Source organism: Bidens hawaiensis, unplaced genomic scaffold (genome assembly GCF_021521415.1).
Source record: "Bidens hawaiensis isolate Kalapana, Puna unplaced genomic scaffold, B.hawaiensis_p1.1 tig00011411_1, whole genome shotgun sequence".
In the NCBI taxonomy this organism is placed as follows: domain Eukaryota; kingdom Viridiplantae; phylum Streptophyta; class Magnoliopsida; order Asterales; family Asteraceae; genus Bidens; species Bidens hawaiensis.
In genome coordinates, this window is record NW_027491889.1 from 323,587 (window position 1) to 346,764 (window position 23,178).

The 23,178-nt window shown below is 34.5% G+C and overlaps 3 protein-coding genes across 4 annotated transcripts; all 3 read left to right on the forward strand.

Moving 5' to 3' along the window:
- The first annotated feature begins 890 nt into the window (after nucleotides 1–890).
- On the forward strand, nucleotides 891–2,863 carry LOC143537853 (uncharacterized). Its single transcript, XM_077031525.1, has 6 exons — nucleotides 891–952; nucleotides 1,644–1,757; nucleotides 1,876–1,956; nucleotides 2,054–2,226; nucleotides 2,312–2,408; nucleotides 2,741–2,863. Exons 1-6 carry the CDS (start codon nucleotides 905–907, stop codon nucleotides 2,849–2,851), a joined length of 624 nt encoding a protein of 207 aa, XP_076887640.1. The 5' UTR covers nucleotides 891–904; the 3' UTR covers nucleotides 2,852–2,863.
- A 1,727-nt stretch (nucleotides 2,864–4,590) lies between these two features.
- LOC143537857 (uncharacterized) lies at nucleotides 4,591–6,229 on the forward strand. Of its 2 annotated transcripts, XM_077031528.1 has the most exons (3): nucleotides 4,591–5,614; nucleotides 5,760–5,810; nucleotides 5,938–6,229. In XM_077031528.1, the coding sequence occupies exons 1-3, from the start codon at nucleotides 4,798–4,800 to the stop codon at nucleotides 5,985–5,987; spliced, it is 918 nt and encodes a 305-aa protein (XP_076887643.1). In that variant the 5' UTR covers nucleotides 4,591–4,797; the 3' UTR covers nucleotides 5,988–6,229. The 2 variants fall into 2 exon arrangements, with proteins under 2 accessions (XP_076887643.1, XP_076887644.1); XM_077031529.1 differs by lacking the exon at nucleotides 5,760–5,810.
- Nucleotides 6,230–9,320: 3,091 nt separating this feature from the next.
- Nucleotides 9,321–22,578, forward strand: LOC143537862 (homeobox protein knotted-1-like 6). The gene is made up of 5 exons (XM_077031533.1): nucleotides 9,321–9,563; nucleotides 9,830–9,949; nucleotides 10,039–10,174; nucleotides 20,204–20,445; nucleotides 22,323–22,578. The coding sequence occupies exons 1-5, from the start codon at nucleotides 9,321–9,323 to the stop codon at nucleotides 22,482–22,484; spliced, it is 903 nt and encodes a 300-aa protein (XP_076887648.1). The 3' UTR covers nucleotides 22,485–22,578.
- The last annotated feature ends 600 nt before the right edge of the window (nucleotides 22,579–23,178 follow it).

Sequence of the window (23,178 nt, forward strand, 5' to 3'; positions counted from 1 at the left end):
TTCATCAATTGCCCAATACTTCTTTAACAATGCCGTAACAATAGTCAATGAGATATGACTTTTCTATCCACACTGTTTCGGCTTTTCCATATATTACTCATTACCAAGAAACGGTATGGAATAAGCGGCGATCCATGCAACAACATGTATAAAATTGGTACTTTAGGATACCAATTTTAGACTATATGACCACTCCTATCGGTGATGTTAAAATTGGTCGATCAGCCAGTTAATTAGTTTTAATTAACTAGTTAAAAAATGATCAAAGTCGGTCCATCAAACCTTGGTTGCTTATTATTTGTTTTAATTATCTTTGACACATGGTATGGCTCCATTCGTTTGGCATATAAGGTTATTTATGAGCGGAGCCGAGGCGAACAACTTATTTACAAACCAAACCAAACCAAACCAAAAACAGATGGGCATTTTTCGCGTGATGGCTAGATTACTTCATAGTGCAGACTTGAGACAGCCCTGCAGTAGTTTATGGTCGGGATTTATGCGAGATATCTTATATCCACATAAACTAAACTAAAGAGTATCTATTATCTATATCCTATTCGAATCCATTCATTCAATTCAGCTTCTTTTATTTTCTCTCACTTTCCAGAAAATAACTGAAATATTCACACCAATTCCTTTTGTTTTCTTTCTGAAAATATTATTATTATTATTATTATTATTATTATTATTATTATTATTATTATGCATTCATCAGTAAGCTTAAAGTTGTTTGTGGAATTCAATAAGACGCCACTACCTGCTGCCGGAGATGTTCCGGTTAGGTTAAAGTGCTCCTGTGTAAACCTAAACCACCGTAGGAGCAGGAATTGTAAACTAATAATCGCTCGTGCTTCAGATGCCGACGGAGCAGAACACTTGTTCTTTTTTTGAACGGAATCAAATGTATGCCTTGATCAAACAGCAAATGGAAATTGCCGCCATCTCTGAGGTTTCCTTCTTATTTCTTTCTTTCTGCACTCATTTCACTTTCACTTTATCTTCTTCTTCTTCTTGTTGTTGTCGTCATCGTCGTCTCTCCAATTCATGCCAATTTTGTGATTAATACTTGAATTATGTGACTCTAATAGCTTCATTTAGGGTTTAGGTTAGGGTTATTTACTTAAATGCATAAAAATTATAATTAACTAATCATGTTAATAAACACAGAATCTGGACCGGACCTTCTTAATACCAACCGGCACTAAATTCATCATGAAAAAAATCTAACAAATAGAAATAAAGAGATACAACAACAAATCTTGTCTAATTTAGAAGATCTCAACGACAACCTCGTTAGAGCCTCTTGAAATAATGAAGATGATGTGTGCTTGGGACATACGTATGTTATGAATTGGGAGAGACAAAACTCTTCTTGAACATGCAGATTAGGTACCTAGATGAAGAAGATATAGAACCCGATTTAAATATCCGCATCACATTAACTCTACACCAGCCCATATGTTGAGTAGAACCCGTTTCTAGCTCAGCAACAGCCCAATTCGTAAGCCCATATTCAGTAGCACAGTTCATGAAACAACAAGACACACAAACAATTAGAACACAGTTACATATAACATATGTTTGATATTGAATTAGAAACATACATGTATTTTAACAGTTTTAACACAATACTTTTGTAGAATTACGAAGAGGCTGCTAGAATTCGTGATTCCTTGAAATTATTTGAAGAAGAAGAACCTGTTTTAAGGCTTCAAGGTTTGATGAAGGAAGCCGTTGAAAATGAGAGGTTTGAGGTACCAATTTTCCCTAATTTTTTGTTAAAACTTGACAAATTTGATGTATAATTGTGTGTGTGTATATATGTATATGCGTGTATCTTGTTCATTGTTGTTTTCTTTTATGCTCTTTTAGGATGCAGCAAGATATCATAATCAGATAAAAGAAATTGCGCCTCACTATCTGTTGAAATGCTCAAGTGATGCAACAACCTTGGTATTATAACTGTCTTTCTGTCTTTTTTTAGTTCTGTTCTGTTTTAAGAATCTTAGAAGTTTCAACCAATTTATAATTAAAAAAAAGATGTTTTTAGGGGATCAGAGTTCAAGCCAAGAGTGTGTACATTGAAGGGCGAAGTCAACCTTTGCGAGGCCAATATTTCTTTGCTTATCGAATAAGAATTACCAACAATTCAGACCGGCCCGTTCAACTTCTCAAGAGGCATTGGATAGTTACCAATGCTAGTGAGAAATCTGAGGATGTTTGGTATGATACTGCGTTGACCATAATAACAAATTCTTATATTGACTTTTTTTTGTAAGCATGATGTAATTTGATATATTCTTTTTAGGGGTATTGGAGTTATAGGTGAACAACCGGTTATACTTCCTAATAATAGTTTTGAATATTCGTCAGCATGCCCGTTAACCACTCCTACAGGAAGAATGGTTAGTATATATTTACTCGATTATTTCTTAATAGGGGTGTTCTTTTCAGAACCAATAAGTGTTGAAAACTGCAAAAACCAATTCTTCTTTTTTTCCATATGCATGTAGATTTCAGTGTGTCTAGGATTTATTATAAAAAAATATGGTATTGATAGTTCCTTCGTCTAAAACACAAATGTGCATATACACTATATGCACTTTGTATACACACTTGTAGTCATTTTTATGAAGGAAGAAATTCTAAAATTTCATATCTTAATGCTAAAAAGTTATCATTTTTTTCCTGTACTTACTTTTTATTGTTTTTTTCTTGATTGTTTAATTACATGTAGGAGGGTGATTATGAAATGAAGCATATTGATATAGTGGGGTCCAAGACATTCAATGTGGCTATTGCACCCTTTGCTCTTTCAACGTTAGGGGATGTGCCTGATAACATTTGAGGTATAAGATTTACATGATGTATCTTAAACCGCCTACTTAAATTCTTGCAGAAGTTAACTAATCGAAGGTAGTAAATACTGAATTGCATATCTAGTTTTGTTTTAGGTGACACTGGTTTGAGTTTCAGTTTATGAAGTTTTTATTTTTAAGCCATATGGTTTGTGATTTCTGACCATAACAAACCTATTCATGCATGTTTGTATGCGTATAGATGCATATAGTATTTTGTTTAAATACAATATATCGAGCATGTGGATCTTGTACATGAGTAATTTCAAGTACTATTCTTATGTGGTATGTGTGTTGTGTGTTTACATACATTAGTTTTAAGTAATAGATTAGAAAATGGGTATACTTGTTAATTATAAGCATTCTAAAGATAAATACAATTTTGATGTAATGTAATGATGTGACGTTCAAAGTATAATGAAAATTAATAATAAATTTAGAAGCAAATATCCTTAGTTCAAGTGGCTGCCAATCAAAAAGAGGTATTGGATTTAAGTCTTGAAAATTAATAATAAATTTAGAAGCAAATATCCTTAGTTCAAGTGGCTGCCAATCAAAAAGAGGTATTGGATTTAAGTCTCACCTACAACAAAATAGGGGTTTTAGGTTGGACCAGTGAGTTCTCTCGCCTATAGTGAGTTTTCTCCTTAGGGTGGTCTCTGGTACTCAAAGAATAGAGATAATCGGGTGGGTCAGTGATCCAACTTGCCGTTCAAAAAATTATAATAATTAGAAAAGCTATCTCTAATTTGGGTATGGGTTTGGATAGATTCTGATGAACGAATGTGTGATGATCCATGAATTCATTTTATGGTTGATCTCCCATTTGATTTTTTAACTGTATATGATTTAATATAATTTTGACACTATAATATTACTACTGTATATGATAATCTTTAAGGTATAATTTTTGTTAAATTTGAATATGGTTTTACATTAAACTTGACAATGGTTTTATAAAGGTTTGAAAGATGTGGTTTTAAGTCTGATAGTGTTAATGTTGAATAATAATATATTCATTTATTTCTTTATTTATTATTTTTTAATGTTGTTAAACCTGAAACCCGGATTACACAATCTTAACTGGGTTGGTTTTTGGATCAATTTATTTTACGTTCCAATGTGAACATCCCAAAACCCGAGAAAATTACCCGAACAACACCCCTAAGGCTTAGTACAGTTTGTAGGTTTCTCAGTGCCTCTTAGTCAGGTACCAAACGTATTGTTGGCATTTAGTCACTGTGATGACAAAGGAACATATCAACCCATTTTTAATATATTTTCTACAATTTGTAACTTTTCAACAAATAAAAGAAAAGTCAAATCAAAATAGATATACATAAAATAGAGCTAATTTCTAAGTTTTTGATGAAGATAATCTTTTACTGAAAAACAATAACAGATGTATAAGTTATCTTAGTACGTATCGGTTTTATTATATCAAATTCAGGGGAGAAAAAAAGGCGCACAACAAAATATTGTAAAATAACAAAAAGAAGGTGCACTATTTTAGTATTTTTTTTTATCAAATTGCCTATTGTTAAGTCGATACATGGCTTATCATTATTATTATATTAGTGCCTGTTACAATCCAATCAACAAAATATATATGTATAAATTGTAAGTTTAAATTAAAATAGTTACCAAACAAGCACGGACTTTGTTGCAAAAAGCATATTCGAGTGTACCATATAAACTTAAAAAGCATACTAAAGCAAAAAAAAAAAAAAAAAAAAAGTCACAAAAGTTGGGCCAGCCCAAAATAATAAAAAAACCCCAAAAGACAAACCGAAAACCCATAAACAATTCACCAAGATTCTTCACTAAAGCATACCACTTTCGACCATCACAAGCAAAGTATCCCTACTCAATTACTACTTCAATTCCCAAATCCATACTCTTTTCACTCAAATTGATCTTGTCAACCCCCCACACCATGTCTAGACTCCTTATCTTTATCTCATTACAAGTATTGTTTCTTCCATTAGTGTATAGTTTCGGTGCGTCACATGTATGTCGGTCCTATTGTGGCAACATAACTATAGATTACCCGTTTGCTATTCAATCGGGATGTGGTCACTCGGGCTTTAGAGACCTCTTGTTTTGCATCAATGATGTTCTTATGTTTCATATTAGTTCTGGCTCGTACAGGGTTCTAAATATAGACTACGCTTATCGGTCACTGACGTTACACGATCCACATTTGTCCACTTGTGACTCCATCGTACTAGGAGGAAGAGGAAATGGGTTCGTAGTGGAGCATTGGCGGGCTCCATACTTGAACCCAAGTGCAGATAATGTCTTCATGTTATTAGGTTGTTCGACCCAGTCACCGCTATTTCAAGGCTTTCCAGCTGGGAACCATGTACCATGTAGAAATGTTTCCGGCATGGGCTGCGAAGAGTATTATGGTTGTGAAGGTTGGATGGCTCTTGGTCTCGCTCGTATGGGCTTATCTTATGGGGTGGGCCCACTTGTTTGTTGCGCTTTACCTTTTGATACAATTAAGAGTGTAAATCTTAGTAAATTAGAGTGCCAAGGGTATAGTAGTTCATATACCCTCGCACCTCTACGAGTTAGTGGGCCATCCGAGTGGTCTTATGGGATACGAGTCAAGTATGATGTGGAGGCGAGTAATGACTCCTTTTGTAAAGCGTGTGAGGCAACGGGTGGATCCTGCGGGCATGACGTGGGACGGTTTGGTCAGTTGTGTATGTGTGGGAGTTGGAATTCTACTTCAAATTGTGATACACGTAAGTTTCTTTTTTTAGCTAGCTTAATACCTTATTAACACTTAGTCCATAGAATTTACATGTTATACACGAATTTTGTTATATAAAAAATATTCAAAGCTTTTTTGGATTTACAAATACTAATGTACTTTTATGATTCATGTAGTTATCAAATTATCAGTTGGAGGGGGTATTTCAGCAATGGACAAGTTACCAGGTTATTATAATGTTTTTCTTTCTTTCTTTCTTTCTTTTTAATCATATAGACCATAACACGCTACAATAATTATGTATTTGAATCCATACATATATATAATGATTTTGTCGATTTCCATGATTTATAGGATCATTGATTGCTACGATCGTGTTCTGGTTGATGTCTTTTCGAACGTGAAATGTCTTTGGAGAAAGAAGCAAGAAAATGAAGAAATACCAAATTATGTCGTCCTTGTCAATATTGAATGCTTAAAGTGAGGCCTTTTAGTAAGCCAAATATAGAAAAAGAAAGCTGTACCTAATTGAGTGGGAGTATCTTATCGAGTCTAAGTTTTGTTTGCTTTACTTTTTTACTTTTCCAGGTTTTAAGATGAAACATATAAATATTGATATAAATATAAGATATATACATATCGATACATGAAATTTAGCTCTAGTTTTTGTTTGGATGTACGTTCTCAAAAGTAATATTAAAACTTAAATAGTTAATTGGAACTTAATAATGAGTTGTATGTCTATTTTAATATAAAAGTTTTAGATAGTATTCTAAGAGGGAAAGTGAAACTATGGGTAGTATCCATTCATCGGCCAATCATATACCGTTATTTCATTTCTACCCTTAAGTATCCACAAACCATAAATAGCTAGAAACATCTACTCACAAGTACCCTAAAACTTTTTTGATTATTAATGGATTTTTTAATTTATTCAAAAGTCTCCAATAGTACAAGCTACACATCCGAAGTCTTATAAGGGGGGACGGGGTGGTCCGTGATAGCCACCCCATCACTCGTGATGAGCTCACGAACACCGCCGCCACCCCTTTCATCACGAGTGATGAGGGGGTTTGCGTGATGGTGATAACGAGTTATGGGGATTTAGTGATGGAAATTCAACCTATTTCTATACATACATACATATATATATATATATATATATATATATATATACACACAGTAAGAATCCTAAGAGAACCCTTTGCAAATTGAGAACTTTGAGAACCATTTTGGACCACTAAAAACACATTTGAAAAAAATATTTTAAAAAATCATAAAACAGAAAATAACAAAAATTTTAAAAAAGTAAAAAAACCAAAATTCTTATATTTCATTCCGGTTTCATTAAAAAAAATAAAAATAAATAAAAAAAAACGTCGTATTATATACATATGTATAATTTTATTTAATCTTTAGTTACGTAATATACGCATATGTACAGTGTCATTTATCTTAAATTATACACGTGTATAAAAAAAATCATGTAAATGTACATATATGTATATATTATACATATGTGTATAATTTGGCTAAACCGAGTTTTTTTTATGAAACCGGGATGTTAAAATAAGAATTTTGGTTTTTTTTACTTTTTTGATTTTTGTGTGTTTTTTTATTTTATGTTTTTTTTTTTTGGTTTTTTGTGGTCCAAAATGGTTCTCATAGTTCTCAATTTCTAAAAGGTTCTCTCATGATCCTGATCCTATATATATATATATATATATATATATATATATATATATATATATATATATATATAGGATCAGGATCATGAGAGAACCTTTTTGAAATTGAGAACTATGAAAACCATTTTGAACCACAAAAAACTCAAAAATAAAAAAACACACAAAAATCAAAAAAAGTATAAAAACCAAAATTTTTATTTTTACGTAATTAAAAATTATATAAAATTATACATATGTGTATAATACGACGTTTTTTTTTGTATTTTTTTTATTTTTTTTTAATGAAACCGGAATCAAATATAAGAATTTTGGTTTTTTTACTTTTTTTAATTTTTTTTTATTTTTTGTTTTATGATTTTTTTAAATATTTTTTTAAAAGATGTTTTTAGTGGTCCAAAATGGTTCTCAAAGTTCTCAATTTGTAAAGAATTCTCTTATGATTCTTACCCTATAATATTAATAATATATATAATATATATATATATATATATATATATATATATCACACTAACACCACCCACACTAAATTTCATCACTAGTGATAAAATATGATGGGGTGAGGTGGCACACCACCCATTAGATATGGTAAGTGATGAAAATTGAACCACCCCACCCCTAAGGCCAAAAAGGGTACTTTCCATCATGTTTCCAAATGAGTCCGCGCCACTAACCAATCTGAACGTGACAATTCACTGCCAAGCTATACTTCAACTCAAATTAATCAACCCAACTTGGGGTGAGGGATGCGCTAACCAAGCTCATCCCACTTGCCGTCTTTTTTTTTTTTTAATTTAAATTTAGATCATAAATATTAACCCAATAAATTATGTTCCCATTAATTATCAAAAAAAAAAAAAACAATAAAAAAAATTATTAAATAACAAATATTAAAAATATAAAGATAAAAATTAGTTTTATAAAACTATAAATATAGAATTACAAGATGATTACAAAAATATTTGTCTTGCAATTAACCAACAATTGACATTTGAAAATGATTGCTTGTAGTAGAACTGATAGTCGGTTAGTGCGGAACTCGATCATAACTTCTTCTGGTCAACTAATACTTAATTATTTTGTTATATCGTAAGTAGTACCAACCCATAATAATGCTCTTAATATCTACACTTTGATTTCTGAAACAAAAAGGGAATTTTTAAAGATGATTGTAATTCAAACACGGTTGAATTTATAAATTATGTTTTCAAATACTAGTTGGGAGTAGCTATAAAATTGATGTCCACGTTTACTTTTAGTTCATGATGTTTTGATTATTGTCGGCCTTGTACATATACAAAAAACCATCGTTAACGAATTTGTAGGTGGGAGATGGCGAAGATGGACAAATTTTGAAGAAGATGGACAATGTCGGAGCAAGAAAATAGGGAATTGGCGGGGTTAAACATCGTCTGGGGGCACTGTTAACAACCCCCAACCTTTTTACGTGACTAGTAAATAAACTTGTTTAGTTTTTAGACACGACCACAACTAAAAACATAATATTTTTTTGAACCGTTAAATGTTACATTATATAGGGATTAGATTATTGATCTCGTGTTTTACATCCGAATAATCACCTTACCATCCAACTAAAATATAGAAATAACCTAAAAACATAATTAAGTGTGAACTTAATTAAACATATGCTCTTAATTCTTTTGTGTAATAAATAAATAAAGATATATAGGTGGCATGGAAACCCTAACTAAGAACTACACCTTAAAAACACATCCAACGGATCAGAAGTGGAGTGACCCCACTTTCCCAATCAAGTAACCAACTCGCGTGAGTGGCGCGTGGGAATATCCAAAAAAGGAAGGAGGATGGTGCATGATTCATGATGGACGAGACTACACATTCAGGTGCTGCTGCTGCTGCTGCTGCTGGGGCTAGTTTCTTCTTCTTGTTTGTACGCTAATAATAATAATAATAATAATAATAATAATAAACATCTTTTGCCCATATTATACTACTTTCTTTTCAAATTCACATCTCAATCACATGTCCCAAGGTCTTATTATTATTTATTGATCCATCGATTGATAATATATGGAGGACATGTACGGAGTAATGAGTTATCATGACCATGTACGGGATCATCATGATGATGATGATCACTCGACACAGGATGATGTTCCACAGAAGCGCAAGATTCCTGCCGTGTTTGGATCCAACGAGAGTAATAGATTAGCCGAAGAGGTGGAAGACGAATTTTCGTCTACAAATCGAGCCAAAATCATGTCTCATCCGCTTTACCCTAAAATGCTTCACGCTTATATCGCCTGTCAAAAGGTACGAGCATGCGTGTGTGAGAAAGAAAGGGTACGGATTTTTTTTTGCAGACCTAGGTGGTTTTGTTAATCATAGCTTGAAAACTAGTCAAGTTATACGACTTGACAAAGTGATTAACAAAACCACCTAGAAACCTAGATGGTTTTGATAAACCATCTGGATCTGTAAAAAAATAATTGTGAACGTATCTGTTTTGTTGTAAACGAAATCTCTGCTAGTGTTGATGAAGAATCACATACCATGTATGCGTGTTTGATTGTTATCAGGTGGGAGCTCCACCGGATATGGCGAATCTGTCCAATGAAATTGTAAGAGAGAATAATTTCAGTCGGAGGTTCAGTGCGAGTTCTTGCGTAGGCGAGGATCCAGAGCTTGACGAATTCATGGTTGTTAGATTGTAGTGACGTACTACTATATATGTGCTTATTTCTTCTGCATGTGGCTAATTAATTTGTGAGTGATTCATGTTTTGTAGGAAACTTACTGTGAGATGCTGGACCGATACAGATCGGAGTTAGCTCGTCCATTCGATGAAGCTACCATGTTTTTGAAGGATATGCAGACACAACTTTCCGATCTATGCAATGGAACTTCTTTAACCAACTACACAGGTCTCTCTCTCTCTATATGTATATATATTTCCGTACAATTACTATCAAGGATATAATTATCATGCATCTTATGTATATAGAGTCATATACTTTGTCCATCAGAATTTCGTTTATTGTATTGTTAGTTCTATATCATGGTCTTCTGCGGTGATGATGCCTCCTCGATCTGAAGTAGTTCTCCGTATGAAACATCTAATGGTTCTAAGTAGCGAAGCCCCTAAACGATAAGGGTTCCAAGGGGCATCGTCTCCTTGGCGATGTCTGACGCAACACCTTGGCAAGGTTCAAGGTGATGCCCAAGCAGGGTTCGAGGAGCAACGCTGCTGGGCTTCATGTAGGGTGCCGCGGGTGGTGAGAAGTTTAAGATTTTCATGGCTATAAAAATTTGAATTGAACTAATCATCAGAGGTAACTAAGATAAGTTGATACATGATACTAATCTTCAATGCCAACTTGGTTTAGTATTGCAAGAAGCTTAGTTTCGAGAAAGTGGTATTTGATGCAACTGATATGTTACCACTAATCACTATTAGTAACTCTAATTAGTACTAATTAAGAGTGGTGGTATATATGTGTTGTGGAAGGTCATATGGGCTTCACCCATGGTAATGTTAGCAGCTTCTGGTGCGCTGAACACATGCGCGTCAGGGGCACCAATGGGGGAGGCGCCAACAAGTTGGCAGACGCTAAAAAGGGGGAGAAGCTAAGACCAATAAAAACAAGTCACATTCCCATGGTGGCGCCCTCATGGCCATCCACAACACTTTGTCTTAATTACGATGAAGTCTCCACTTATGTAACTGCTAGAGTGTTGGCGGTTGTACTAATTAACATAGACTTTAATTTGAGAAGAGTTGCAACATTTTACCCAAATGTTGTGATGGTTTAATTAGTAATAAAAGAGATTTGGTATGATGAAAATATGATATTACACTTGAATAATAAAGGGTTGTTCAAAAAACTTGTGCCTCGGAGCTTAGGTTTTTAGCTCGCTTGATAAAAGCTCAAATAAGACTACATAAAAAAACTTGAAGTTGAAACGATCTGAGCCGAGTTGGCTCATTTTTGTACCTGATCCGAGCTCGGCCTAAGCTTGGCAAGGCTCGTTGGCTCAATCATAGACTCGTTTAACTTCAAGCTTGAGCTTAGCCGAGCAACCTTGTTTAAATTTGAGCTCGAGCTTGAACCACTCTGACTTAACTCGGGCTCGATTCATGAGCAACCCTTGACTTGTTTTCATAGGAAGTAACATCCTCATTTCTTGTAGAATCACTCCGTTAATATTATGGAAAATTTTCTAAAATGTCTACTTTTCTTTTGATCAATTTTACTGGTGAACTCTCAAGAATGTTTACCAAGACAGTCTATCATCCCGAATTTTAATCATCATCCGACTGGATTTGAATCCAACCAGAAAATGCCAAGTGACACTAGTCGAACAGACTAGATTTTTTCAAAATTTTGTTTTGATCATTATATTAATATAATTAATTAAGTTTAGTTCTATTTGGTTTTTCTTTTATAAGTTTTAAAATATATAATTTTATAAATTCCGAATTCTTATTTTTATCTAGCTAGTGCTGACATAAAACAGTTTGTTTACCTTAATTTTCTATTCTAATTCTCTTTCTCAGTGCATTATATATCTTTCGTACACACTTATAGTCATTGCTTATAGTTATTGTTATAAACAAATTTTTTTAACGGATTGTTATCAACAAATCATTTATTTTAACACATCTAGATATCGCATGTAATAATATATAAATGTTTCAGCATAACTTATAATGCTACAATCTACATATATTAATTGCATGTATATATGACAATAAATGCGTGGGTTTAACCTAGGTTTAGTACTGTGAAAAAAATATATATATATATGGTAGGGCCACCCAGGTTGAGGTTGAGGTTGAGGTTGAGGTTGAGGTTGAGGTTGGGTTAAAATCTCCGTTTGGTTTCTTATCGTACATACATATAGATTAAAAGACTCACAGAATTTATGGACTCTGCTTGCGATTCGACACAACAAATAACCTTGCATTATCATTTCCACTTTTCCTTACCTATGGCCCACCCGGCCACCCCCCACTCAATCATCTCTCTCGAATTAATCATCAATCTACCTTCATAAACCGTCCCATTATCGCCATATCATATTTCAAACTTTTCCTAAACACCTTACTTTTCTTCACAACAAACATATTAAAAAATTATTAAAGTTATATACATATAATGTGTGTGTATATATATATATATATGTATGTGAGGTAGAAAGAGAGAGTGAATATGCCACATCAAGTTTGTTTCAAGTTTGTAGGAGCAAACCTTCCTCTCAAAGACCTCTCTCCACAATGGTGAACTTGGCTTTCCTCAAGTTTGCCGTCCGTCACGTAGATCTGAACCTAGAGAGATGAAGCTTGTTGTGGATGCTCTTAGAATCTTATATGCCCATTTTTCTGTTTTTTTCAAATTAATGAGATACTTGTTTGGGGTGTTCTTCGGTTTTGGATTGTTTTTATTAAGGTTTTTAGGATTTCAAAGTTTTAAATCCAAACCTGAAATCCAATCCAAATTTTTTACGATTTTTTAGGTTTAGGTTTTTCGGGTTAAGTTTCATAAGCCTTTATTCTTCTAACTACTTCTTCAAGTGGCATCTTGTCAACTTCTTAATACTACTCGATGGATGCTACGGATCCAAGAATTTTCTCTACGTTAGGCACAAAATAAACCGGGTAAAAATATAAGTTGGTGTAGAGCCAATATTCTATATTAGTTTTAGGATTATGTATGTCTTTATATTCGCTAAGAGTCGGTGTAATACATACCTCAGTACGTTTATTTTGTAATGACAACATGTAATTGTTATAGAAATGGGGACCCTATATAAAGGGTCACTTAACCCATTTCTCCAGAACCAACCTTTGTGAATACAACTCTTGTATTTTATTTCATTCAAGTAACTTACGAAATCCGTTATATACTTAATGGTCAAACAAATAATTGAGGACAAGAAAATCGGACACGAAACGAGAGCTTCAACACGCGTTTAGCTTCAACGGGGAGAAAGCTTCTAGATTATGTATTAGGCTATAAATAGAATCACTTGTAGTCTTTTATATGTGTTTTTGATGTTGTAAATCACCACCCAAGGGGAGCTCACTTTGGGTGGGTCGGTTCTAGTTTAATGTATTAATCTTTTACTGATAACGAGATCGATCACTATCTTTATTATATTTAATTATTTTGTTCGGTCGTTTGATTTACCGCACCCGTCTCGACACATTTATCGAGAGCAAAAACGTTCGGGGGTCGTTTTGGGACCTACAATTGGTATTAGAGCGGGTCGAATCTTATGATTCAACTTTGCTCTTGATATTCGGGTTCTATTTCCGCTATTACCCGAACCAAGATGTTAATTTCTTGAAGTTTTTGAAGATCTGTTGAAGTTTTGGAAATAAAGTTTGGCGTTTGGAAATAAAGTTTGATGATTTAAGGAAATAAAAGTGTTTGAAGTTTGTCTCGAGTTTCAGATCTGGTGGTGATTCTGTGGTGGCAGCTAGGGTTCTTAGCCGTGTGTGAATATGGTGTTGTGTTATGAGATGGTAATTGTAAGAGTGATGGTGGTGGCGAACGGCTAAAGAAATAAAGAAGACAGGAAAGCGGCGTCGGAATAATCACCGGAACCCTAATCTGGTGGCCTTTAAACCTTGAAGATAAACATGGGCGGCAACAGTGGCGGCGGTTTAAGATGAATGGGTGGTCGCGGCTGTAATGGTGAAAGGATGTGGTGGCCGGAATGGCTTTCCGGCAGCGTTTGGCCAGAATTTGTTTTTTCGGTGAGAAGGAAGCCGACGGCAGTAAATATTGGCTATTAAGGTGGTGTTTGGCCATCGATGGGGTGGTCAGTGCCCGGAGATGGCTTCTCCAGCGGGAGAAGCCAGTCACCAGTGGTCATGAGTGGCCGTTGTGGTGGCCGAATGTGAGAAGAGAGGACGATGCTCGGTTATAGGGGCTGTAGTGGTGGCGGCTGAGGCCGGAAGGCGGTTTTCCAGCGAAATCCGCTGTCACCGGAATCATTTTTTTGACGCCCGGAATGAAGGTGGCGGCTGGTGATGACGGCTGGTCATTATATGACATATGTTCATATGCATGTTCTTTCTTTTGTGCCCTAAACAAATGAAATGGGCTTAGGCTGAATGGGGATGGGCCAGGTGAACCATAGTATGGGCTGCTAAACTATTTGTTAATGGACCAGCAAGTAGTTTATTCTTGGGCTGGATTATTTATGTGGGCCAAATGTATAATTCTCTTGGACATTTGGGTCTAACATTTGCAAGAAATAATTATTTTTCGGGGTTGACCAACTGAAGAAAGTCAAATTAGTTTGGGTTTTTTATCATTGTTGGACCGTATTCAAAGCATATTATTTCTATGTTATTTTCGAGCCGTTCGAGAAGTTGAGGAACTTTGAACAAATTGGATACGAATTTGGACTTAAAGAGGAAATAGCAAGCTTTATTCATATGATCGATGTCCCCGGTAGTTCTTCTAAACCTATACTGCTTGAAGATCCAAGATGGATAAAGAAGCGATAACTCCTTCATGAATGAATTAGGTGGATCACACCTTTAGGGGGTGATTGAAGAGGCTTCGGCTTTATCGGGTTGATTCGTGAAAATGCGAGGCATAGTTCGACGATGTTTTGATATCACAAGCCAAGGGGGTGATTGTAAGACCAAAAAGTGTGACTTGCGATATCAAATTACGAAATCCGTTATATACTTAATGATCAAGCAAATAATTGAGGCCGACAAGAAAACCAGACACGAAACGAGAGCTTCAACACGCGTTTATCTTTAACAGGGAGAAAGCTTCTAGATTATGTATTAGGCTATAAATAGAATCACTTGTAGTCTTTTATATGTGTGTTTGATGTTGTAAATCACCACCCAAGGGGAGCTCACCTTGGGTGGGTCGGTTCTAGTTTAATGTATTAATCTTTTACCGATAATGAGATCGGTTACTATCCTTATTAAATTTATATTATTTTTCGGTCGTTTGATTTACCGCACCCGTCTCAACACGTTTATCGAGAGCTAAACCGTTCGGGGGTCGTTTTGGGACCTACAGTTGGGTCAAAGAAAAAAGGGCTAGCCTACCATTATGAAGGCCCAGAGCGAAATGAACTTTCGGGTATTTACTGCACCCTTTTGTTTTGAGCAACGTTACCCACAATGCTTGAGTTAGTTTTTTTGAAATAGGATGTCAACCATCCATGCCGGTTTTGACACTCCATGCTTGACTCACCTAAGATCACCATAAAAAATGAGACCCACCACTATAAAAAAAACTACTCTTGAGTCAGATTTTAAACTTGAAATCATAAGATTCTAAACCTTAACAACTCTCATACCATCATATCAGAGTGCCAGCTGTATTTTACTTCACCTAATAATTCAACTTTTATTGAATTGATTACTTTTGTTGCACCTAATAATTCAACCTTTATAAACTGATTACTTTTATTCAAACTTTTTTGAAATAAGTAGATATTAGTATTACTTTTACGGGTATTTAGTATTTAGTGATCAATGAAAGTTAAATCTAATAACAATTTTAAATCTAACAAATAAAGTACTATTTTTATAACAATATAACCAATAAAACAAAGTAACAAATAAAAACCAAATGAACGGTAAATAAAAGTATAAACTAAAGAATAGACATTGAGTAAGACTGTGTAGTGGAAGGGCTATAAAATGGGGCGACTTACGTCATGTGGCGCTTAGTCAGCAAGGCGTGGGTTTTGTTTTAGGGGTGCAATGGTGTTGTAGCCATATATGTATGTATGTATGTATGTGTGTGTGTATATATATATCATACACAAAAACAATTATAATAATAATAAAACAAAAGTGATGAAGGGCGACAAAAACTCCCCCCCTAACATTTTGCACCTTTGCCTTTGGGGTGTAACGGTGTTCATAAAATTTGTAACCCTAAAACTTCCAACTCCTCTGGGGTGTAACGGTGTTCATAAAATTTGTAACCCTAAAACTTCCAACTCCTCGCCCCATCACGCATATGCAAGAGAGAACAAGTAAATGATAAATATAATATAATGATATAACTTTAGGCATTTGACTTTGTCTTTAGGCTATATAAAAGTTTTCAATACTCTCTAATAAACATGAAATAATATAATAAAGAGTCTTCTTCCTCAAAGAATTTGGAGTCCACCGGAAAAGAAAAAAACGACTAGCTTTGCTCTCTTCTCGCATCACTAATTTTCTTTCTAGCACTACCTTCTTCTTCTTCTTCTCTCTTAAGGTAATAGACCGTGGGCACTAATTGATTCTTGACTCATAATACACTAACGCGTACCGAAAAACACGGCACTCCGGCAAGCGTACGGTAAGCACCGGCCCACCGTAGCCAAGCCGTAGATCCACCCTGGATGCTATGATAGGAACAAACGTTCTTGGAACTGAATTAAGTAGTATTCTTTTGATTACCTTGTCTTTGAGATTATACCGAAGGCTTAAATATTTTGCTCTTGTACTAATTAACTTACCAACAAACTCCTCTACAATCACGTTCGATCTCTTTCATCTTTAAACTTTCTTGTGCACTCCTCAGAGTTTGTAGACATGCTCTTTTTAACTAGATATGCTCCTAGGTATCGAACTTCAACAAAAGCTCATACTTCTTTCGCATTAAGGTATTATGCAACTTGCACCAAACCATCTCCTAGCAATGTTTGGAAGATCATTGCTTTTGTTGTATGAATTATCTTTTCATCTACTACTACTGCTAAAGTTTGGGGCGTATTCACCTTTGAAAAAATCAGCTTCTCTTCATTGATCGATTTGTCTTTGCTATCTCGGACCTATAGTACGAGTGCAACTTTTTATTATTACTAGAACAATAATCTAGCTTTAGAACTTTAGTCTATTTTGTATAATCTTTACCTCGATTATATTTTCTTTTTGAACATTTAGTTCAAAATAACTTTTCTTTATTTAACAAGTTTAAACCTTTAGTTTGACTTGTTTACTTTTCTAAACACTGCGTTTCTTCTTCTTGAAGAAACATATACTTTATTATTATTTAAGAAACTTAAATAATACTTTTATTATTAACAAAGAATTATTATATATATACATATCTCTTATTTATACTTTCTTTGTTATATTTTCTTTTGTTTTATATTTTCTTTGTTTTATATATTCTTTATTTATTTTCTCGAGGTATCGAATATACCTCGACTAAGGTCTAAGCCTTTATATTAATAATTAATCCGAATCAATCCATACGCTCCCATTTTTAATAAAATTCCGGCTAGAAGGAAGGGAACTTCTCACCGAAGGAGGCAGTAGGAATGAAGGAGGCGGGAAGATTTTATTCGGGCATTACTCCTACCTTGGTTGGCTTGTATTTCTTAGACTTTCGTGCGGCACCTCAACACTTTCACGTTTCAAGACTAATCTTGATCAACACTTCCTTCCACGTGAATCGAGGCACGTCAGTCGTCATCTTCGTCGGCACACACTTCGAGCCATGGTGTCAGCTCGTATCGTGGTGGCACATACTTCAAGGAAATGTTGGTATTTGGGCACACACTTCGAGAAAACTTCGTGTTTTTGGACGGATTTTGAGGTGTGATCGGGGCACGCTTCGAGATGGACCATTTGGAGGTCATCGCGTATAGCCTTGCCACATGTGCCAAGTGGCTGGACACGCAGTGCCACGTGTCCCCACGTGGCGGGGCACGTGTCACGGCTATCAGGCCTCTTCATTGATGACGAGTGAGCTTTGGGGCATCGCGTATAGCGATCCTATCTTTTTCTTGTTTTTTGTGGCAACCCATCGCTGTACGCGATGGGTCAAAAATACAGATTTTCACTTTTGGTCCTTGTACTTTGAATACTTGTTATTTTTTATCCGAAATTTTCACGATATTACATTTCCTTATTCCAAACCTATTACAAACCTCTTTTAGCTATTTTGCTTACCAGTTGACAGCACCGAATGTAGTATGTAATGTTGTGTGCATCATGGCTATCTAAACCATACACACTGTGATTTATCGCAAACTGCCCCGTTTTATGCACCTATGGACGCTATGTTGGATTTGAATCACATAGCAAATAGGGCCAATTTCTTGATTTGTATCTGCAAATTTTGGAAACGGCATTGCGATGCGAAGAGCTTTGCTTGGAGAAATCGAAAGAACATGTATCACTTAGGTGTTGATTGTTTTTTCTGAGGAAAAATGTATGCAGTTTGCGGATCACATCTACAGACATAGGTGAAGAAGATGTGGACCAAACCTCTGTAGTCTGCAAGAAGAAGAATATTTGTTTTTAACGTCTGTAGACTGCTAAAATAATTGGTGGTGATGTACGAACTATGGTAGTGGGTGGTGGTGGATGATGGGGGACGGTAGTGGGGGACGATTGGTGGTAGACAATGGTCGTGGAGAATAGTGGGTGGTGGTGAAGAACGGTGGTGGTGATGGTGGTCAGCGGAGGTGGTGGTGGTGATGGACGGTGGTGGTGACTGACAGTGGGTGGTGGTGGTGATGGACGATGGGTGGTTGTGGACGATGGGTGGTGGTGGTGGTGGCAGACGGTGGGTGTTGGTAGGGTGTGAAAAAGTTGAATATTAACTTATTTTTTAAGACCGTAAAAGCATTTTTCAGATCTTAAAAAACAAAAAAAAATTGTCTCCAGAGGCTTATGTCTACGCGCTCGCATACATAAGCCCATTGCAGACCTTTTAAGCAAAAACAAACAGAACCTTTTCCAAAATGCGTAAAAATGCAATTTGATCAATTAAAATTAATAATTAAATAGAATACTGATATTTTGGCAGCATTTCGAGTAACTCCATAACCTGGAGTTCCGCCGGCTCATTCTTTAATAGGCACGCGATCAGCGCCTCGGGCTCCTCCCACGTATTGGAAGCTTATGGTATCATGTACTATTTCACTTCCCGATGAGGTTCTTCTAACACTCCCCCCCCCCCCCCCTTCTTTCTTCCACCTAAGTTGCGCTCTAGGGCGGGAGTAAACTCAAGCTAGGGCTTTAGGACGCCACTTGGATATGGCCTCTGATTTAGACAAAAAAACATACTAGATGATGAATATAGCCATTAAGTTATTTGAAAAGACAAGTATATTCGTGATTAGTTGTTTTGTTTTGTAACAATAAAAGGTCATAAAGGACCTCGAATTCTCGTTTCGCTTTAGACCTCTAAAAGGGTTTGGCCGCCCTGGCCACCGCTTCCTCACGCACCACCAAGGCGCCAACTACCTAATTCTGTCATTCAATTCCAAGCGTACTACAAAATCACCTTTAAACTTGGAGAACCAATTTTTTTTATTTGTTCTCTACATTTTTCGGTTTAATATTTTGTTTCTCTTCTAGGTTTTTGTCTTTTGCTTATTTTGTTTATTTATTGTTATTGTTAATATTGGAAAAAATTGACTCCGTGTAATGCAAAATCGTTGCTTCCGCATACTCATTCATTCAACATATTGAGTTCTTGCTCTACGTGATAGCCAATCATATATCTTCACAAGCCTTGCGTTTCAGTCTGAGCGTTCGATTTTCTTCGGCTCTAACTGTGAGGGAACATTAATATTATAGAATATAATATTAGAGTTTGATTATTATAACATTACCATAATAAAAAGATAGTATTTGATTATGTTTTCTTCAAATTTATCTAGTTAGTTTATTAATAATACATAAAGCAAAGGACCAAAGCTACAATTCAACGGGCTGAGTTAGTTGAACCATAGGTTCAACACGTACCCTTATGGAATGTTAAGATAGTGAAATTGGTGTTTGTCCTTCTTAGTCAAAACGTTAAAAGAAAACACATATAACTATATGTTCACTATATACCCTTTGGAACTACCTGCTACATGATTACAATAAACTACATAAATTTTATAATTACTGATATTATTAAGTCTTAGCAGTGCTGATAAAACTACATATTTTCTATGATAACCAGATGAAACTGAAGAGAGATCAGAGGAAGATCTAAGTATGGGAGAGGCTTCAGAAGAGCCGAAATCCGACTGGGCAAATGAAAATCGCGCTCTCAAAGAAAAACTGTTAAGAAAATACAGCAAATACATTAGTTCTCTGAAGCATGAATTCTCAAACAAGAAGAAGAAAGGAAAACTACCAAAAGAGGCAAGACAACTACTTCTTGAATGGTGGAACATTCACTACAGATGGCCATATCCAACTGTAAGTAATTTTTACAATATCGAAAATTAGCAAATTCAATAATATAAACCAAACCATCAATTACAAATGTCAAACACGTTAACTCTAACTTGTACACACTTAAGATCTTGTAAAGCGTTTATTTAAACTAGATGGGTGCCCGCGCCATGCAGCGGGAAACGCAAACCTTGGTAATCATGTAAAAAGTTTATGGGTGTTTATTGTTCGGTTTGAAACCGTAAAACCGTTCATCAGTTTGACTTGACTGTTGATTTTTTTCTTTCACTTTTGGCCAATTGTTTTCAATTTTCAAAAGTTTTGTCTTGGTTTTCGACGACAAAAAACTGTTACAAAAGGTTTGGTTCACGGTTTAATTTAAAATCATCAAAACCAGACCGCAAACACACTTACATAAAATGTATTTTTTTAACTGAAAAAAAAACTATGACAATATCATAAGCAAATTAAAGATAAAAATATGCTCGTTTTTATGGTGTAATTTAAATAAAAAATATTCAAGTATGAAAAAATTATTAATGTTTAAAAATTATGGGGGAATTTGAGTTAAAAGTGAAAATTAAAATAATATATAGGTAATAGATTAAGGGTTATTGTTGTAATTATTCTTTGAGTTTAATTATAATTGAAGGACCAATATTATAACTATATTATATACACGTGAGTTTTATTGTGAGAATTACTTTTTTATCCTCATTGAAGGTTGTACCATATACAACATCACTTGTAAATCCCTTAAAATAAAGTGTCTTAATTTGCCCATCTTTGGTATATTATATATTACTAGACGGGTGCCCGCACGATGCAGCGGGAAACACTAACATTGATAATCACGTAGATTTATAGGTGCTTGTTGTTTCGTTTATAACCGTGAAACCATTTATTGTTATAAGTAGATTCATAGTTCTTATTTTAAACTCAATTTAATATCGAAGTACAAACGAAAACAGAACCTAACCATTGTTAATGGTTTGGTTTTGTTGGCTGCAATTTTCAACGGTTTAGTTTCAATTTTCGGTGACAAAAAACCGCTGGCTTGACTCATAGTTTAACCTTCAAAATCAGACGGCAAATGGCTATACGTAAAATTTTATTTTTTAACTGAAAAGAAACTATGAAAATATCATATTCAAATCAAAGAGAATTAAATGCTCGTTTTTATGGTGCAATTTTTTTTAAAACAATATTAACGTACGAAAAAGTTATGACCGTTTAAAAATCGTGGGGGTATTTGGGTTAAAATTGAAAATATAAACAATAGATGGTTAAAAGATGAATGGCCAAATTTATAACTATTCTTTATATTTACAAAAGTTTATTAAAGTTGAGGGGGGAAGGTTGTAATTATTTTGAAGAGAATTGGAAAACATCTGAGATTTAATGCTTCAATTATCATTTTGCCCTCATTTTAGATTGTACCTTATGTTTAAACAATTGTAAATCCCTTAAAATATACCGTCTTAATTTGCCCATCTTTCCCTCATTATATATAATATAGATATGTCAAACGGGTTAGTGGGTTGCAAACAACTTAAACTGGTTGGCAAATAGACTTAAAATTTAAACTATGTTTTTCACTCTATTTTTAAACAGGTTGACTTTTTATATTTTTTTTTGTACGGCTCACAAACCGATCAATTAAAAATGTCAGAGGCATCAACCCTAACTCATACACTTAAAATCGTGTAAAACAATATGACCGATAGGAACCATTTATCTAAATGAAACACGTTGGTGGGCTAAACAAGTTAAACTTATAACATACTTTTTAATCTTTTATTCGATTTTTAAATGTGGGACACTATTGGTTTTAGTTCAAATTAAACATGACCCGTTTAGTTAAGGTTAAATCAAATTATTTACGTGTTGGGTTCATGCAGGAAGCAGACAAAATAGCATTGGCGGAATCAACAGGGCTGGACCAAAAACAGATAAACAACTGGTTCATAAATCAAAGAAAACGTCATTGGAAACCATCGGAGAATATGCAATTTGCAGTCATGGATAATCTTTGTGGATCGTCGTTTCTGGTCAACAACTGAGGAGGTCGGTCAATCCCGAATCTATTTAATTAGATATCATATCAATGTTATGAATAATCTTATACATTTAGGTTACTTCCATCGCCAATCTGATTTTAAATTATATTTATATCGAATATAGTTGTAATAAATGTAGATGGATTAACTTGGATGATCATGCATTATCTTATAAACAGGTTGAATATTTGTTTAAAATATGTTTGATTATTTACCGTCTCAATAACTACACATATATAGTTATTTTAATAGTCTACTTTCCGCACACATTGAAAGCACAATTATTATTACATGATTAAAATCGCATTGACGATATTATCTTTTGAATATGTCCTTTTATTATGTGGGATTATAACTACTGGGTAAAGTTAAAATACAAAGCACAACAAAAATGAGAAAGATGAGAGGAATCTAGTCAATTGATCTTAAATTATAATGACTTAGAGTAATTTAATAAATAAAAATTAATGGAAATGGCATGAAAGTAATAATCCATCTTTGTTGACTTTCTCTCTCCACATGCAAGACACATGTCAATTCTCCAATCATTTTAAAATGTCCATGACTTTTTATCTTTAATATGATTATCATATTATTATATAAAAATAAAAAAATAATGGGTTTTTTAATGTGTTTTTTTGTTCATTGTGTCTTTTAGTTGAATTTTCATATGAATTGTATTATAGATTTTTTATCA

Bases quoted from the DNA above. Each gene is read 5' to 3' on its own strand.
- LOC143537857 (XM_077031528.1), top strand. From the start codon at position 4,798: ATGTCTAGACTCCTTATCTTTATCTCATTACAAGTATTGTTTCTTCCA. The intron at 5,615-5,759 runs GTAAGTTTCTTT...TGATTCATGTAG, and splicing joins TACTTCAAATTGTGATACAC to TTATCAAATTATCAGTTGGA. The intron at 5,811-5,937 runs GTTATTATAATG...CATGATTTATAG, and splicing joins AGCAATGGACAAGTTACCAG to GATCATTGATTGCTACGATC.
- LOC143537853 (XM_077031525.1), top strand. From the start codon at position 905: ATGTATGCCTTGATCAAACAGCAAATGGAAATTGCCGCCATCTCTGAG. The intron at 1,758-1,875 runs GTACCAATTTTC...ATGCTCTTTTAG, and splicing joins TTGAAAATGAGAGGTTTGAG to GATGCAGCAAGATATCATAA. The intron at 1,957-2,053 runs GTATTATAACTG...AGATGTTTTTAG, and splicing joins CAAGTGATGCAACAACCTTG to GGGATCAGAGTTCAAGCCAA.
- LOC143537862 (XM_077031533.1), top strand. From the start codon at position 9,321: ATGGAGGACATGTACGGAGTAATGAGTTATCATGACCATGTACGGGAT. The intron at 9,950-10,038 runs GTTGTTAGATTG...CATGTTTTGTAG, and splicing joins CAGAGCTTGACGAATTCATG to GAAACTTACTGTGAGATGCT. The intron at 10,175-20,203 runs GTCTCTCTCTCT...TATGATAACCAG, and splicing joins TTCTTTAACCAACTACACAG to ATGAAACTGAAGAGAGATCA.